Source organism: Grammomys surdaster, unplaced genomic scaffold (assembly GCF_004785775.1).
Source record: "Grammomys surdaster isolate TR1022 unplaced genomic scaffold, NIH_TR_1.0 243, whole genome shotgun sequence".
Taxonomy (NCBI): Eukaryota; Metazoa; Chordata; class Mammalia; order Rodentia; family Muridae; genus Grammomys; species Grammomys surdaster.
The window spans coordinates 5,681,049-5,700,623 of NW_021604688.1; the positions used below are offsets into that span (position 1 = coordinate 5,681,049).

Sequence of the window (19,575 nt, forward strand, 5' to 3'; positions counted from 1 at the left end):
GTAGCACATTTTGTACCGACACATGTTCTGAGTTTTGCTTTTAGTGATACCTAGTTTGGTGTGCTAGGAACGTTAGCACTTTTATTAACAGTCCCAAATCATGTGCACTTACTACTCCACTTGTATTTTCTCATGCCTACATATTCTAGCATTTGAAATTATGGCCACTACAAAGGTCACAGTTTCATAAGACAAAGGGCAAATGAATATGCCTTCAGTATACATGGGTGGCTTTGGGAAGGGAGCAATCAGCTGTGTGGAAGAGGGCAAGGCAGAAACAAGGTCAGGATCTTGAGGAGAACTTGAAGAAGTGAGCAGGGGCAGCCATTGCAGTGTCCTTTGTAACAGCAAAGAGCCATCGTTATAAGGAACAGCTGCCTATGTGAAACACAGAAGTGTTGCATGATGGGAGTACCCATCAGTTGTGAGAAATGCATGACCCTGGAAGCACTAGCACACTTGCCAGGCATCCTGTGCACAGCATTTGTAGATTATGCTCCATTGATTTTTGTTTGCTTGAAACTAGGTCTTATGTAGCCACAACTGGTATTTTGAGTCTTGACTCTTGACTATTGATTCTTCTGCCTCTCTGCCTCCCAACACTCTCCTGCAACAACAAGTATGCACCACCACCACACCCAAGTTCAATTGTTTTAGTCCAGGAGTTTATTCACTAAAGTCATAACAGTATTTCTAATAAAAGATGACTGTCTTTTGTTACTAATAGTATACTGTTTCAAAAAGACTGTCAAATCCTATAAAAATATGAATTAGAAAGTCTTTTAGGATAAGATTGTACCAAGAAAGGCTAGGAAGAGATGAGTCTTAATGAGTAAGAATGAGAAAAGTTCTTAAGGCCATGGGAATACTATGTTCAGTGGGAAATGGAGTAGAGGTTTTGATGTGCCCTGAGTGTCCTGTAGGTGGCTGGAGAGACAAGATGGTGGAACATGGAGGAAGACAGAGGTGGTGGGAGATGAAATGAGCTCATATGGTAAACAGGTTGGAACTCATAACACAAAGTCTGATAATTATTTTGGCATGGGAGTTCAGCCATACCAGTCATGCATATTTGAAACAATGCCCACCTACCTGACTGCAGTTGGGGAAAAGTAATGAGAGCCCAGGTGAAAATTACTGAGATAAAACTACTTGAAAAACAATGGTAGCTTGGACCTAGGGCAGTATCTCTGAACCCTTTAATATTCTATGCTCAATCCCAGTCTTAGGATACAGTTAGCAAAAGCAAGACTTGTGTTTTCAAACATCTCTCAAGGGTATGACTCACTAGGCTGAGATGGCCATTGGTCATGGAGAGTTATGGTGGTTTAGAGGCATGTGTTGGGAAAAGAGTTGGTAGTCTTGTCTCTTGACCTTCCAAGGAGCTACTTCAGTACTAGAAGGAGGGAGGGAAGGAGGGAGAGAGGGAGGGAGCCTGGTCTTGTTTGAGTCACAGTGGGGACTATGAGTGTGAAAAGATGCAGTGAGACTCATCAACATGCAATGGGGTTTGTGTTCGGTTTTCATCTATGACAAAACATCTGAGCCAAACCATATAAGGGAGGAGAGATTTAGGCTCATGGTTTCAGAGGTGTCTGTCCTTCATGGCCTTGGGGTATGCCAGAGCAGAACAGCTCACCATGTGTATGAAGAGGAAGCAAAGAAAAAAATCCTGCCTTAGTGGGCCTCCTCTTTTACAACTTTTTATACCATCTAAGCTGCTAGCCTAGAGGATGGTGCCACCCACAATTGGGGTAGGTCTTCCCTCTTCAGCCAATTCTCTCTGGAAATGCTCTCGACACATACAACCAGAGGTAGGACTCACCAATTTCTGAAGCATTTCTCATTCTAATCAAGCTGAAAATCAAGAGTTCCTTGAGTATGTCAACACAAAGACAGGTCTCATAGCAAGGGAGTAAGATAGATCATTCTAGAACTAAATATGAATGACTGTGGCCTAGGAACACAGCTTCAGATTTCTCAAATTCTATGTTTCTCCATGAAAGTAGTCACATGAGATTTTATTAGTTACACAACAGAGAAAGTCATAAATCAAAATGTTTATCAAATGCATTGGTGGAGAGGGTAAACTCTGCTCTAGGCTTCAGACCCTATCTGGTGACAGTATTAGCTTTGAGGTTGGTAATATTTTAGTAGTTTTCTAAGAAAACATTGTAAGATTTTGATGACCACAGGGTGCTAAGTAAGCCACAGGTGTGAATAGTGCATACCTTTTAAAGGGACTGAAGAGAGTTAAGATAATTTGGCTGTGGTTTGCACTATTTTATACCTCTACATCATTTTGAATTTCACTCATTTGGCCTTGTAGCATCTTTAACATAGATGTAGCTTCTGTTTCTGTCTTTTCCTCTGTATCTCTCTGTCCCTTCTCCTCACTCCCGTCTCCCCCTGCACTTCTCTCCCCACGCCCCTCTCCCCCATGGAACTTTAATTCACAGATGATGATCTTTGTGTGTAGTTCTGGCTCCTCTCTTATAGACAATTCCTTCCTCATGGGTATCTCCACCAGCAGATGGACAATAATGGAGAAAGCAACTGTGAGCTACACAACCCCAGCGGTTATTGCTGGCAATTTTGTGGGCATGACTGGAGACAGAATAGAAAACAGAAATGAGGTTGCTGGGAAGAAGCCTGGCTGAAATGCAGGATTTGGGGTTTATCTCAACACTCCAATCTACATGATTACCATATTAAAAGTTGATTGTGGAATGTTAAATCCACAGCATGGGAGAAGCATGTGAAAGGGCGATTAGTGTAGAATCAAATGGGGTCACAAATTGAACAGACCTCACCACGAACCAAAACTACAAAGCACCTTGGGCTCCTTGTAGTAGCTATACTTGACATCTGCTTTTAAACACACAATACCTTGTCTAGTTCTTATCTAGGAGACAGAGTGAGTTTATGCCTCCTAAATACACTCTCCATTGGAAACCCTGAGACAGTAGAATACACAGGAGAGTGCCATTAAAAAGAGGCTGCCCATCTTTACCCAAAATGCTTTGAGAGTACATGGTGAGCTGCCTTACATATCTGGCCCAAGCCTAAGCATGAAGCTCACTTAAGTTTTGTGTCTACCTCATACACCTTGCTTTAAGACAGTTTTAGGGTCTGTATTCTGATGGAAATTTGCCAGTGCTCAGAAGGTTTAAGGTTTTGTGGGTTTCAGAGGTTACGCTTCCAGGTGAAGGATGTTCTACCTGTGTGTGACTTAAAAGCAAGCTTGCCCAGAAAAGGCATGTGTCACATGTATGTTGTAGGAGGTGAGGCCATTCATCACCTCAGTGGCACAGACCACAAATAGAGGATCCCATTTGGCTGTGGCACATTCCTTTAGTTGTAATAGGAGAGAAAGCCCAGGGAAGATGAAGGTTTTAGATACCTGTGGCATGTCCTCTGAGGCCAGCAGCCGGAAGCATGCTTGCTGACTTCTAGAGATGCTTGGAAAACTGCAGTCTACCTTCTTCTGCATTGTTTTCTTAGAACTTTCAGGTACATTTGAAACAATGAACTAGAAACTGTGGCTGAGAGAAATGTCCTTTATTAACATAAAATCAAGGTATATGTGAAGGAAGGAGAGAGGCTTCTGGCCTGTTGCTATCTCTGGAATAATCTCTTTACACCTGAGCAAATCTGCAGCCCCAGCTACTGACTGTTTCTTCCTGTTGAGGTTTATAGTCCGTAGGTTGAATTTAGCTAGACTACAAGACCCCATTTTTTTTTCAACAGGAATGTGCTGGAAACATCAGTGTTTGACTCTAATCAAAATAGCAAAATAAAGGTTTTTGCCTTGAGGTGCCAGCGAGTCAGCCAGCTTCTTGGGTGTATTTGGGATTCCGAAGCTGTGCTCCGTCCGTGCTGTTTCCGAGTGGTGCATGTTGCAGGGACAATAAATACTTTCCCCGTCTAACTTTGGGTTGTCACCATGGAAACGCTGGAGCAGCAGTTGGACTCTGTCAGATGTCTTTCAGTCATTTGGCTGGTACTGATCTTTTGAGGGAACTTTTATTTCATTTGGCAGATGGCAAAACTCTATTTTCAAATGACATCACCAGTGCACTTGGTCAGATATTTGTCATAACTGATTAAGAACACTAATTGGAAATTTGCAGGCTTGGGCCCTGGGTATCCTAGAAACAGCCTTAACATTAACAGAAAGCATGAGTCACAGAGAGGCCAAATGGAAACTATAGTTTAAGCATTCGCTAATGCAAAACCATGCAAACTGAGCCTGAGCGAGCACTTTCTTTGTCTTAAGCTCAGTAAAGTGTTTCTTAAAAGTGCTTTTCATCTAATCATGATATAAGATGTCCCAAATGTGTAGAACTAGAATAGCTGACATCCCTGGTTCATAAGGTTTTGTTATCACTGGTCTGTGGTTCTATTCTGTTTTTTAAAAATATAGTTCTTATTAACATAAAGCACATTGATAAGACAGTGACCTACCTAAAAAGCTGGCAGAGGAATGCCCAACCTTTTGACATTGTGACATAGCATTGCCATCTGCAAAGGTGGTGGGCTGCGTACCTATCTCTACTGGAATGCATTTGGCCTGCCAGCTTCAGTGGGACTCACTTGATGCTGGCATATACTCCTAACTGGCATCCATCTGTGTGCCCCTTGCCTTAGCGTCTGGAGTGACAGGCTTACCTATGCATTTGTCATTGTCTTGTGGGTTGTTCTGTTTTTCACAATTATGACAAATTATGATGAACGTGTGTAACTATGCAATGTATTATTCAAATTTATTTATTTTTCAATAGGTAAAAATATGTCATGCTGTGTGACACTCCCCCAACTTGTTTCCCTCAGGCACAGCATGCTTCTGATGGACTCTGTTTATCGTGGGGAGCTGTGCTTACTATTTTCCCTACATGGACTTTACCATTGTACATTCATTCTTTTTCCTCTTGGTGGACATTTTGGTTATTTCTAGAGTTGAACAGTTACAAACAGTGCTGCTGAGAACATTATTGGGTCCTTTGTCATGTTCAAAAATTTGAGGATTCTGAGGGAAGGGTCTGGCTGGCACTGTGGACATCTTGGATTTAATCATTCCTTGTTGGGGACTGTCCTGGGCACTGTGGCATCCTTTACTTCTACCCACTAGATACTAATGTCTAGCCATTCACACAGGTGGGACAACTAGAAATGTCTCCAGAGATTGAGACATGTCCTTGGGGTTGGGAGGGGTCATCTTGGTCCAGAATGTCTCCCCTAGGGTACTGCAGTGTAGACTGTTGATGTCTTGTAAACAAAATATGTCTACAGAACAGATCCAGTTCCAGTGTTAAAGTGCTTAACCTCTCACAGCCTCCTGTCCAAAACTCAAAGGATGGAGATGGACTACACTCTCTCCAGCATGTAGAAATCTCAGACAATTTTGCATGGTAGAAATGAAATGTTAGCTCACTGTGGTGTTGACATAGCATCCCAACTTAGATGTTAAAGTGGAATCACATGAGTTTATCAGCTGTGACAATTTCCTGATTTTTTATTAAAACTTTTTATTAGTTCTTTGAGAATTTCACATTATGCACCCCAATCCAAGCCATCTACCCCTCCCCTGGTACCCACCCTCTGCCTTTGTAACCTCTTCTCCAAAAGAGAAAAGAAAATCTTGTTGTGGAAGCTGTAGAGTGTCACAGTGTGTCACATGGTATATCAATTTGTCCACACTTCTTGGCTTGTAAATATTCACAGTAACGAGCCCTTTGTCTGGTACAAGGCCTCTGACTTCTGCTATTTTATCAATATGGGAACCTCACTGGGACTCCTCTAGGATATCCTGTTGTTGTCCTGGGTCATAGAGACCCTGCAGCCTTGGATCTGCAGGATCAATCCCTTCCCATGCTCTAGCAGTTTATAGATGAGGTAGATGTTGGGGTGGGCCAACTTAAAGCCCTGGATGTGGGCTGGGAGCTGATCTACTGGCCCTCCTACTCTCATGCCCTGGGGCCTGGCTCACCTGTAGCCCCCACTGGGCCAGCTCGATTGTGCTGCCCAGGTGAGGTGCAGGGCCACTCTCCCAGTACTAGAGTAGTCGAGGGGCAGAATTTTGCTCACTTTTATCATTATACCTTGTACCTTTAGGTGTAGAGTTAATATATCTTTGTTTTAGTTGATATGCAGAATAAGAGGGTTCCTTATGTCATTTATGCATACCTGGTATGTATCTTCACAAATTAGTCTGGTTTTGCTCAGCTTTGTCCTAAAAGTTTGCACTGTGCTTTTGAAACAGCTTGACAACATTCATTGTGCTCTCTGTTTGTGCTTTTGGAACCTAAGAGACATGCCATTATCCTGAGATGCAAATTTGGGGAAGTTAAATTGACCTTGGTGGAAGTTATTCCCCATGGAACTAAACAGGCTGTAGGTCTCTGGCTTTTCCAATATGAGTGTGGGTGAGGTGGGCACAAATCTGGAATTATTTCTTGCATAAAAGAAAATACATATAAATTCATAGCAAGCTTGTGCCTATGAGTAATTCATCATCAGTTGAAGCCAAGCAAAATCAAGCTGTGTGTGGTGGTTTCCGTTTATGATCCCAGTACCTGGATAGCTGAGGCTGGAGTCCATCCTGAAACAGAGATGACACTGGCCTTGTTTTAAAACAAAACCCAAGAAAAATCCCAGTAGAAGTGTTTGAGAGCTAGAGGTCAAACACCCAGAATTCCTCAGTAAAATAGGATCAACTATGAACAGTCATGCTTCCATGAGAAATTCCAGCCTGAAAAAAAAAAAAGCAAAGTGATCTGAATCACTTCTTCAGGCTTTAACACTATTAGCATGGAAATCATTTGGTTTGATTATTTTGTCATAGGCTTAATGAAACTAAATCAAATCAGCATAGATAGTCCAAGACCCCATCAGAGATGATTCCTCACCACCATGTGACATCATGGGAGAAGACCAGCGATTCTCCTGTAGAAGTGAGCCTCCTGGTGTGTCAGTGTGCCACCTGCCTTTTGTCCTGCCCTGTAACTGTGATTTCAAGAGTGCATCATTCATGTGCTGTGTGATGATTGGTTGTAAGATTTAAGGATGCAGCTTGTCATTTATGTCAGGACAGTCATCTTCAAATGTCAGGGAGAGAAGGAACAAAGGACAGAGCCAGCATAGATGAGGGTTTGGTGCTGGTAAGAGGGAAGAATGCTTTGAGGTGTGCTGTGCCCCCTCCCTTTGGGAATCTAGCAGTTTTGAGTCTTCATCAGTAGGAAAGGTTAGAGTTTTCCTCAGAGGGTTATGAGGAAGATAGCAAGAGAGGCATGGGAGAAGGAAGAGGAGATGATGATGAAGATGGTGACGGTGGCCAGTGATGACGATGGCAATGGTGGCTAATAATCCAAACCTATTTACTGTACTCAAAATGTTTCAATGCCTTTTTCACTGGCAACACAACTCTCATAAGAGGCAGCTACTATTACCACATATAGGAACTAGGAAAGTGAGGCCCACAGTTGCGTTCTGAAGTGGTCTGGGTAGAGAGTAAATGTAGGCAGCCCAGCTTCAGAACCTCCCTGCTTCTACCCGTGAGTATACCAGGAATCTGGTTACTTTGGAGAAGAGGCTTAGTGCTTTGTTACAAAGAAGCCCATTGGTAGGCAAAATAGATGGAATTCAGACTAGACCACAAGTCACATCTCTAGCAAACTGTGGATCAAGCTGAGAGATGATGACCTCTCCCTAGTGATTATGGACAATGAGCTTGGTGTTGTGGAAGCAGGGATAGGAGAAAAGAGATGCTGGTGAGATGTGGCTTGTGTGTACAGGCCATGCAATCACGGTGGGTTGGGGCCAATGGCCTGAACTTGCCTGGACCTTTGGCACTGAAGGAAGGCTGCTGCCCTGATGTCCATGGGTCTCTGTCTTTGTCACAGAGGCACCCAATACAGGCACTGAGACACGCCACCATGAATGTGACTGTGTCAGTTCTCTGGTCTTTCTTCCTGCCACATCTGATCAGTCACAGACACATTACAACTGGGTGAGATTTATGGGATGTTAAGTTGGCTTAACGGTTTTAAGATACTGGTCTTTGTAGTTTGTTACTTTTTTTGTTTTTCAGAAAAAGAGGAAAAATCATATGATCATTTTAACAAATGAATCAAAATTATTTGACAGAATGAAGGCTGGATATAAAAAATAAATATATAAAAATGTTAAAAGCATTAGCTGACAAAGATGAACTAGAGTTTATTAAGAATTTTACTCATAAAAATCAAACCTCACAAAGTAAATTAAAAAACAATGGAGAGAAGAAAGATAGGATTCTCATGACATAAATATTGGGGGAACTTACAATCATAATTTCAAATTGTGTAGAAAAGTTCAATAAGAAAAGGGAGCTTTTCACACCACTGTAGATCAGGACAGAAAGTATAGCAAGAACCAGGGCCTGCGCCCTACAGTCACCTTCCTAGGCCTGCCCTTAGTGATCTACCTACTAAGTAAGCCTGGCTTTCCCAGGATAGCACATCAGCTGGGCAACCAGAGTTCAGAACTGTCACTGGTGGGGCCCATTTTATATTTAAAGCACAGTGTCTTTCATCAGTGAGAGTTGCTGGACATGGGTATTAAAATTTGCTTCTGTGTGCATTTTGATGAGATTGTTTTATTTGAGACAGGGTCTTAATATATAGCTCTGGCTAGTGAGGAACTCACTATATGAATCAGGTAGGCATTGAACTTGCCTTTGCTTCTTGAGTGCTAAGATCACAGGCATAATGCCACCATAACCAGCAATTGGATGTTCCTTGTGGTGGGAGTGGAAGACAGCTCCAGAATCAAAAGTTACAGACAGCTCCAGAATCAAAATATCCCCATAGTGCATCAATACCCCAGAGATGACACTGAGCACATCCTTGAGGTAGGAGATGAGTCTGGTTCCTGGAAACAACCACTGAAATGGAGGGGAATATCCTTCTAGTCCTGTGGACCACCATGGGGGTTAGTCAATTAGTCAACACTGGATTGGCCAGCCCCTCAGTGATGAAGACACAAAAACTCTGTGTTTGCAGCAGGATGTGTCCATCACCAAGAACATTTATTGGTTGATTCAGTGAGTTGGGATAAAGCCATATAGAAGTTCTTCCCAATGCTGGAAGCTTCTGTGAGAATCATACATAGAGGGCTCAGGGCAATGGCCTTCAATCATGGTGACAAGAAGCCCTTTTCTGTGTTGTGGCATCTTCTCTCTACACTGAAGGTTCCTTTTCTTAGAACTACCTGGAATATCCCAGCTAACAGACTGAAAGACTCCTTCTCCCATCATCCCACTGGGTTTCTTTGTGCTTTGTTGTCCTATTGTGATGTCCATCTTGCTTCTCCATCTTGTTTCTGTGTGTTTCTTTTTTCCTGGTCTTGTCTCAGGGATGAGGAGGAGGAGGAGGAGGAGGAAGAAGAGCAGCCAATCACGGAGCCCAATTCAGAGGAGGAGAGAGAGGACGATGCCCAGTGTCAGGGCAAGGACAGGTACTGAAGGTTGGACCTGCCTAGGCTCATACCAAAAGCCAGGGGCGCCTTCCTCATGGACCATTTGCTGCCATCATGTGTTCATGATCTCCTGTCCTCACCAGCTCACAAGGGCAGCCCTCATGTCCCTGTGCACAAGCCACTGAATGACCAGTTTTGTTGAAATACCTGAACACATGTTAGTCTGAGGCCTAGAAGGAAGAGTGTGGAATCACATGGTTTTCTGAACACTCTTCCTTCTATCAGCAAGGCATTTGCTCGCCAGATCAATGGTGATTAGAAAGGCTCATTTCCTCTAAGGAGAGGTAAAATCTTTCCAGAAAGGTCACAGTAAGAATTCTACACTCGTCCCTTTTCCTAATTTTGGCAATACAATATTAGCTAATATATATGGGTAACTGTCTTGGTAGCCATTCAAATATGATTTTATGCAAGTAGAAGAAAACAATTTTCATTCTTTACAACATAGAAACTTCCCCAGTATTCATATTGATACCCAGGAGACTTAATGTAGGTCTACAGCCTTTCAGAGAGCTTGCTGTCATCTGCTGACCTCAATAAAGCCTATTCCGTTCTTATTCAGGACTAGCAGATAGAGGCACCTTGCAGATGCCCTAAATTTCTCCCAAGTGATTTGTTTATAAAGTAAGAATGCCCATAAGTAATTTCATCTTCCACTATTCAAAAATGGTTTTGTACTTGAATAGTTTTCTTCATTAACTGATTGTCACTGCAGATGGAAGTTTTCACTGGGGGAGGTGTTGTTAAGTTACAGTTGAATGTTTCTTGCACAACTTGAGGTTTCAGGGGATACTTAGCAAGACACTGTACCCATCTTGTTCTCCATACACATAAAAGTATTCACTTAATACTAGGTCACCCCTCCTGTTTCTAAGTACTATGGGATCCTCTAGAAATTGACAAATGGTGGTTTCTTTACTCTTCTCACTTTGGGAAGGCCTTCAAAGAAGCATGTCCACATAGAAAGAAGGAAGTGAGCTGAGAATGGAGAACTAGCCACATTTTGAAATGAGAGAGGAAGGAGGAACATCAGGAAATAGCCCCACTCCATGGTGTGCCAGACTAGTGGGTAGTGATGGGCCAGTTAGGGACCTGGGAAAAGGATAAGTTTGACAGTCCAACTTTTAATTTAAAAGTTATTTCATTGGTAAACACCACACATATTTGAGGCAGCCATGTAACAGTTTTGTGTATCTGCCTCTTATATCATGCCAGAATCAAGTTACTAAGTGTGTATCCTATTCTCTGTGATAGCCCTGTATGGGGTATGGCAGCATGTAACTGTAACTATGGGCCTAAGTGGCAGAGTCCAGATGTTGAAGATTTAGTGCTAGGCCCTGGATAAGAGAAATGGGCAGAGATGTCCTCCATTTGTTGCTGACTGTCCTTGGTGTGGTGCATCTCTAAGGCTCCCTTTTCTCACATCTGTATCTCTATTGAAAGGGGATCTGAAAGCTGATATCAAAGCATGTGCTTTTCGGCAGGAGGACAAATCTTTATGACTAAGACATAGAGATGAAGTTTAAATTGTGAAATTTCAGGGTATCCTAAAAAGGAAACAGGAAGGGTTCAGAAAGTGAGTCCAGAAGAGCCCATGGGGCATGGTCAGTACCCTCCCAGAGCCTCTGTCTGCCCAGTGTCTATACTGCCTGGGAGGTGCTTCTTTGCTTTCTGAAGATGTAACCTCTCAGATGGCCAGCAGTGACTGGGTCCACAGACCATTCTGCTCATAGACTCTTGCTGTGTCCCAAGACACAGAGTGCTGGAAGTGTATGGTTTGATAACAAGTCTCTCTTTCTCCTAACCTTTGCTCCCACTCTCTCAAATCTGTTCCTCTTTCCTCTCTCCACTTGGCTTTCCTGGGCCAACAGCAAGGCCAGCTCTGCCCTCAGGCAGAGACCCTCTGGGAAGGATGCTGCTCCAGAGAGTTCTACACTCCTTACCACTTCAAGTCCCACCTCGCAGGGAAGGTGGCTTCCAGCCAGCACAGCAGCACAGAGCGCTGTGCTTGGTGGGACCTCTGGGGCCGAGGCCAGCTGGCCTGCTGCTCGCTTGCCACCCCCCAGCCCTGGCTTGGCTACTCGGCCCTCCCCAGCACCAAAGGTGTCTCCGACCATAGACAAGCTACCCTACGTGCCCCACAGCCCCTTCCACCTCTTCTCCTATGACTTTGAAGATTCACCCCTCCTCACCAAGGACAAGGGAGGAGACTCTCAGACGGAAAACAGGTAGACTGGCCTGCAGTGGGGCCTGTGTGTTATTAACCCAGGGCGGAGAACACAACTGATTGCCTATGTCCCATGGCTTTTCTTTTGCTGTATTGCATGGACTTACTCAGATACAGAGCCATTACAACTAAACTAACTCTCTGACCACTGACTTTCATGAGATGCAAGAGTCACCTGTGTGAGCCAAGGAGATCTTTGGTTTAACTAATTTTTACTAGTTTTTAGAACTACAGTCTATTGAGATCTGTGTGTCCACCTCATCCTCCAGCATGGTCTTTCTGGCCTGCAAGTCGAGGGGAGTGTGGTACCCTCTGCCTGCAGCATGGCCAGTGTGTTGCCCTCTCCTTCCACATTTTCCCCCACACCCACTGAGCTGCTGCTGTGGAACCTAACTTCTGATCTTTCTCTTCTAATAAGTGGGTATCCTATCTGTACTTTCCTGTAGCTTCTTGCTCTGTTTTCTCTTATGTTTTTGAGTTTCCTAAGGCTACCTATTAATGTCACTGAATTATAGTTTGAACCAATCCCTGGAGCCTTAAGATGATCATGTTATCTAATTATAAACATTCAGGTATTGTAATAAGAAATCATCCTGGTGGCAGATTGGAAGCATACCCAGTTTGCCTGTCATATAGCTAACTGCCTTTACTGTCACTCCACTCAGGAGTAGCCTGCTGGAGTGGAGAGTACGGGATGTTTGTATATATTTTTATTTTTCCAATGGCTGTATTCTATGTTTAAATTTTCTTTTATTACATTTATTTGTTGGGTGTAGAATTTGTGGACAGTCAAAGGGCAGCTTGTGGGCCTTAGTTCTTGCTTTGATTAGGGCGGTGTCAGACTCTTTATGAGTCCTGGGGATTGGACTTGGGCCGTCAGGCTTGGCAGCAAGTGCCTTCACCCATAGAATCATCTTGTCAGCCTCTGATAATTGCCTTTTAAATGGTAAAATAAACAGGTAAATCCATTCTAATAATGTATCTCATTCAACTTACTATATCCAAAATCTTTTATTTCTACAGTCTGTATCCACAATCATTGGTTATTATAAAATGCTCTCCCTCTTAGAAAATTAATGATAGAGCAGACTTTGCTGAGTATTTATTATGAGTTGGGCTCTCTATTTCCCATGAAGTTCCTGTTTCAAAGTACCACTTAGTCCTTAAGAGACAGGTTATATCACTAACTCCTATTTATGGTAAGGAACCCAGGGCTCAGAGAGACCCAGAATTTGGCCCGAGTCTTTCTGTTAGAGAGTAGAGAGGTGCTTTCAGTATAAGGTAGCCTGTCCCAGTTGTTACAAGTTGTCCCACTGTAGCTCAGTGGCTGTCCTGGGCTTGCAATACCTCTGTCAGGAGTCTTTAGACAGAGTCTTGTCAACAAGGGTAAAGCATTCACCAGAGTCTGTGATATGGAGACCTCTAAGCCTCAGTGATTGACAAGAATTTTAACTTTGTTTCAAAGGAAACCTTATAAGCCGTGACCACCATGAAATGACCCATCTTCCAGGGTCTTCAGACCTCCCACCCTCCCACTTAATAACCAAAAGTTTAATCATCTGTGACTGGAAACCTCTTTGGGTTATAAACAATCTAGAAGAATCTCGGAATTTCCCTTGAAGTTTTAAGTAGCTTGTGTGACTTTTTTTTTAACATAAATTGAACTAGTTATATGTGAATATAATGTCTATCATCTGTTTACATTAATTTTAGAGCTTTAGCTTTAACTTAGAATACCTCTATTTTCCATGAAGTTGGTGCTTTGAAATAACAGTCATTAAGAAATAGTTTCTAGGGCTGGAGAGATGGCTCAGCTGTTAAAGGCTAGGCTCACAACCAAAAATATAAGAAACAGCTTCTAAAGAAACAGTGCACTAAGCAGTAGGCTCTATCACTAGTTCCCACTGACAGTAAGGAAGGAGTGGTGCACAGAGACTTGAGTGTGGGGTGTAAGGCATGAAACCTTGCTCACAGTGGTCTCTGAATAGACATAGTTCCTCCTCTTCTTCCTCCTTCTCCTCCTGTACCTTCAGTAAATCCCTATGGAGTGGTGCCTTTCCAGATACTTCTATTCATTGTCACCTTGAAAGTTTACCAGGCTCACATAAATTTAGCCTACTGAGGATGTTTCTTCTCCTTTCTAAAAAGAGAGGCCATTGTGGGAAGAGAGAGAGGCAGGGCAGAGAAGGGGACCAATCAGAGCTGCTCAGGTAGAGCCACCTAAAGAAGCCATACTTAGAATACATCCAAGACCTAGTTGTTTTTGCTTAGAACTCTGGGCTCCCTGTAGACCTCTCCAAAGTCCCAAATCCTGACATTATTGTGATCTTGCACAATTTTTACCCAGTGAGTCAAGCATGAGCCTCCCACCCTCCCAGACAGAGTCTGTTTGCAAGTTAAGAGCTAGCTAAAGCTTGGCCTGGAAGATGATATTTGCAACCTCGGCTCTCCCAGCAAGGGATCAGCCTGTTATTGTGTTTGATTCTGTACTTTCTGGCAATGGTGTTAGCACCTGAAGGTTCTCCTCTGGGTCCGTGATCTTTCCAAGCTTCATTGGTCCATATAGTCCTTGGGAAGGAAAACAATAGAAACCTGTAAATTTGTATTTGTGTGTTGTAAAACACAGTCATATATATGCTTGTGAATGAAGATTGCCTTCGTTTAACTAAACAAAGCTAGTCATTTGATCAGATCTTCGTATTAATGATGGGGGTTGAGTTTTCTTATGTCCAGTTGTTGTGGGTGTTGTGGATCTGCATGGTAACAGATCTGGCTACTCGGTAGCTGTCCACAATTGAAGAGATGGTAATAGTGACCAACCCATTAGTCATTATAATGAACGCTCCCTCCTCACACACAAAAATGCTGAATAGTGAATTATGATCCAGTCAGTTTGGCTGAAATTGAGAAGCAAAATTGGGCAGGCTCTGAGGCATTTGAATTAATTACTTGGCCATTAGGAAAACCAAAGGAGGGAAAAACACATTGTGCATGGTTTGTTTCCATAACGTCATTTAAACATAATTTCAGCAACACGATCCTGTGAAAACATTCAGCAGGATGTCCACATGCAGTTAGAGGGTGAGTTTTAGTGGCCAGGGTAAGAAACCAGTGTCCAGGCAGCTGGTGGACAGCCAGGCTGGGCACTTGTGAGGTGGCAGCATCCAGCTCTAGTCAGCTCTGTTCTTCCCATTGCCCACCTTCTCCCGTCCATGTGGGAAGGGCCACGCTTGGTGCCCTGGTCTCAGCTTCGTTCTTTGCTTTTCTGCCTTCTCCATAGCCTGTGTATTTGTGAATCCTTCTGAAAAATTAAATTAGTGCTGACCTTCAAAAGCAATTAGCCTACTAGACATGTAGAATGGGGATTTTTAAGAAAAGAGAAAATCCTGCAATTCCTGCTATTCAAGAATCACAGGTTCACGGCCAGCCTGGGAAACTTAGGAAGACCTTGCCTCAAAATCAGTAATAAACAAAAGGTATAAGGATGTAGCTCGGGGTTGGAGTATTCACCTACCATTCATAAAGCTCCAGGCTGGATCTCAGTGTGACCTGAGGGGGATTTGAGGGAGGAAGAAGAAGAGGAGAAAGGGGAACAGTCCGCAGAAACCAAGACCTGTGAAAGTGACGTATTCACAGAAAAGGTCATTGGCCAATCCTGTGGCCTGAGTCTCAATGGTGAGGGGCTGTTTCTAAATATATACCTGATACATGATAGCACACAAACAGAAGAAACAATGGCCAAGGTACCAGAGTCAGAGGCACAGAATAGAGCACGGGTATGTGAATATTTTTGATTGTACTAATTTATTACTAAAACTTGAAATTTTGTATCCATCTCCCACTGTTTAAAAGTAGATAGCAGTATAAGGAATGCGTTATTCTCACCCGTGACAAGACATGTAGGAATAGAAGCTGTCTTACATGAACGTCAGATCTATATAAGGGTTCAGATTGTGACTTGTTTCCTGGGCATTGCCCTGAGTGGCGGCACCTGCATCGACAAAACTGCTAAAGAGCATCTTTCCTGAGAACAGAAAGCTACAAATCCTGACATCTGTTTGGTAGAGATGCCTGGGAAAAGATCAAAGTTCATTTTATTTTAACCACTGCAGGTTTCGGTTGAATGAAGCCATAGATTCCTTCATCTCTAAGCAGTAGGCTAGTCTGGAAGGCCTGGAGATATCAAGCACCCCATGGGATGATGGAAAGGGAACATGATAGATGCAAAATGACCTGCAGTGGAATTTTCAGTACTGAGATGTTTCTTTAGCCAAGTGAATGCTATTCCTGCAGGTCTCTGACGGCATTCACGATATGCTGTCACAATTAACATAGAAGATCCTCTCGTTCACGTCATCACTGTTTGGGTTCTTGATTTATGGCCACAATTAACATTAGTGTACAATAATAGAAGAGGTGACGCCTCCTCAGAAATGCTCTGCTAGGAGTCCTGCTACCCAGTGGGTTCTGAAGCTTGGGAAAGTTCTTTAATGAAGACTTATCAAAAGGCAATAAATCTCTACAGCTTTATATAATCATTATTTGTAGTAGCATCTTCAGAAACATTTTTTCTTTCAAAAAGCTAGATGGTTTGTGAGATCTTACTTATATTTACTGTTCACTTACTTTGTCTCTATTTCTGTGTCCAATCCCAACCTCTGTTCCTTTTAGATACAGCAACTTCAACAGTAGCTCTTTCCAATCCTCCAGACCCTCTCCTGGACCCAATGTGTCCCCATCATCTGCATCTTCCTTCTCGTCCCCACAGGATACCAGGTGAGTTTGGAGGTGTGGTATTATCCCCCTTGGTTCAAGTGCAAAAATCAATTATATTGAGAGTGATCAGAAGAGACCACTTGTGGTCATGTATGCCTCTAATCCTAGCACTTGGGGGATTGAAGCAGGAGGAATCAGGAGTTCAAGGTCATGCTCAGCTATGATTTGAGGGCAGCCTCGACTATGTGAAACTCTATCTCAAACTAAACAAATGATCACAGTGTGGTGGCACACACCTTTAATCCCAGCCCTCAGGAGGCAGAGGCAAGGCAGATCTCTGAGTTTAAGGCCAACCTAGTCTACAGATTGAGTTCTAAGACAGCCAGGGATACACAAAGAAACTACCTTGGGGGAAAAAAAAAACAAAGAAAATATAAATATATAAGTAAACAAGTACAAAAAATGGTTAAAAGTATAAGTAAAAGTCATATTCTGAATAATTTTTCTTTAAAAGATCAGTTTCTCTGTCAACCATACTATTTACTAAGCACTTTTCATTTGAGATTATTTGTTTTTATTATTATGCCACGTCCTGAATGCTTTACATAGATAGCATAACTATTTCATCTAGGGCTGGAGAGATGGCTCAGCCATTAAGAGCACTGACTTTTCTTCCTGAGGACCTAGGTTTGATTCCCAGAACCTACATGGTGGTTCATAACTGTCTATAACACCAGTTCCAGGGGATCCAACACCCTCTTCTGCCCTCTGTGGGCATCAAGCATGTATATGGTACATATATATGTACATGGGCAAAATACTCACACACATGAAAAATAACAACAAAGAATAAGTATAAACATTTCTTCTAAAATATGTAGGGATGGATGTCTTGAGTCACTCTTTAAAGATGGTTCTAGATGTTACATGAGCACTGCAGTTTGTTTCCGAGACTCTCCTTTCACCTTTGAATGGCCAAATCTCTGTAGATCAGAAGGAAGTGGGCCCACCGAGGTGCTAGGTAATTAGTCTATGACTTACCAAAAGAAAGAAAAATTGTATGGGTACATGGAAGGAATTTAACTTGGCAAGCACAATAGACCACCAGAGACTCTCTGATTATTACTCCTGGAAGCCAGTGATTATGCAAGCATGTGTTTACAAGGGAAAGGTAAGACCTGTAGTTTTAGAACAATTAAAAGCAGTTACCCTTGATGGCAAGGGTACAGGAGTTGGAAAAGAGAAAGATTTAGATTGATTTAGATTTCCAAGTCCCTTACTGGGAAGCTACTTACCCCCGAGGGTAAAATGCTCATTACACCCACCCTTTAGAGGGTGATTTTGGTGAGGAAAGGAAATTAACCACACAAGAGTGCTGCAGGAAGCTAGCTGGCTGTAGCCAGGGGAAAGCGCAGGGAAGGATGGTGGTACATCACTGGGCACCCAGACATCAGTGACTACAGAGGTCACTTGCCTCAGTTATCATGTTTTAAAATGGGATCAGGACTTCACATTCAGATTATCTTTTGTGTATGTGGAAGTGTTTTACTGAACATAGGAGAGGCTTGCTGGAATGTGGGACAAACAAACTCTTGTGATAATAGGAAGAAGAGGTATCCGGTGGAGTTTGCCTCTCAGGGTCACCCACCTCATGGTCTAGGATAACTATGTCTGTATCCCCACACAAAACTGTAAACTTATTTAACAGATTAAGATATATTTGTGTAATGATAGAGTTGGGAAGTGTATGTATGTATGTACGTACGTATGTATGTATGTATGTATGCATATACATATTTATGTATGATGTAGGTGTGTATGTGTGTTGTAACTCAATTCCTGTTTTTGTGCATGAACTTTGTAGATGACAACTTTGTGCCATAATGTCATATAAAATAAATGTATGTATTCTCTTAACTCACAGAATAAGAGTCAGATACTCCTGGCACATGACACTAATCAAGCTATACTGAACTCTTAGATTTCACAGCCAAGGGTAACCCTGAATTGGGGATGTTAAAGGATAATCGGGAGTTGGTGAAATCAGCTGATGACAGTGTTTTTAGCATAGGTTACATTGCCCTTGAGGTTAGGTATTTTATATATAATCTTGGAGAGGTTACCATGGAGATGATTCTTGTCATATCAGATGCAAGAATTGGATGCACAGTGAGGAATGTTGGAGTACGCCTGGTTGCCATTAGAAATCTCATGTTTGCTAGGAAATGGGTTCTTCTGGGACTAAATTAAGTTCTGCCATTGTGTCTGCCACAGTACCTGGTCCTGTCCATGGTAGAACTGTGATAAATACTGGCTGGAGGATCCAGTGAATTACACACTCACTAGTCAAGAACAATTTGAGGCAGGGAGTTCTACCAAGTAGGAAAGTTATAAGGGCAGGAGATTCATGGGCCCAGAGCCCTAGGCTTTAGAGATGTTATTCCCAGGACTTGAAAAGGGTGGCCTAGATGGCCTACTTCCCTAACTTTGGAAGCCCTAGCTCATAGCCCTGAGTGAGCTGAAAACACTTACTTGAGTATCCCCTGCCCCAGTCTGTCAATCTGAAACAAAGATTAAGACATGCTAGAAGAAAAGAAAGTAGAGGTAGCAATTTCATAAGCAGTTCAGGATGGGGCATACAAGGTGTGAAGCATCTGTGTGGCACTCAGGAAGACATCCAGTAGGCTCTAGGTAGTGAGGTCTCCACAGTCCTCAACTTGAGGCAGCCACTGGGGTTAAACTCCCAGAGAGCCTGTACACTGAAGGATGGTCACTAAAGAACAGCAGTGACAGGACCCACTTTCTTAGACTCCTGTTCTCTTTCATGGAACACTTCTGCCATAGCAATTGGTCACTTTTGTTACTGCCTATTGGCTAGTGACATAGCTTTCTAGAGATTATTCCTTTCTTTATATCTGCATGTCCTTTCTGAACACCACTGTGTGAGGATTTTTAAATTGTGTGATGCTGGCTTGAAATGACAAATGTGCACATTTCTTGTCTCAAGAATCCATTGAGCCTGAATAGTTCTTACTCTACCCTTGTTAGCTTGTTGTTTTTTTGGCTGTAATAGATAGATAGATAGATAGATAGATAGATAGATAGATAGATAGATA

General features: G+C 42.7%; 1 protein-coding gene across 1 annotated transcript in view; it reads left to right on the forward strand.

Annotated features, from left to right (window-relative positions):
• Positions 1–19,575, forward strand: part of Fhod3 (formin homology 2 domain containing 3) — a 416,588-nt gene that overhangs the window by 300,219 nt on the left and 96,794 nt on the right. Inside the window, exon 11 of the mRNA XM_028774845.1 lies at positions 16,415–16,519. Within this exon, the coding sequence (XP_028630678.1) occupies positions 16,415–16,519 (105 nt within the window). The remainder of the gene's footprint in view (positions 1–16,414; positions 16,520–19,575) is intronic.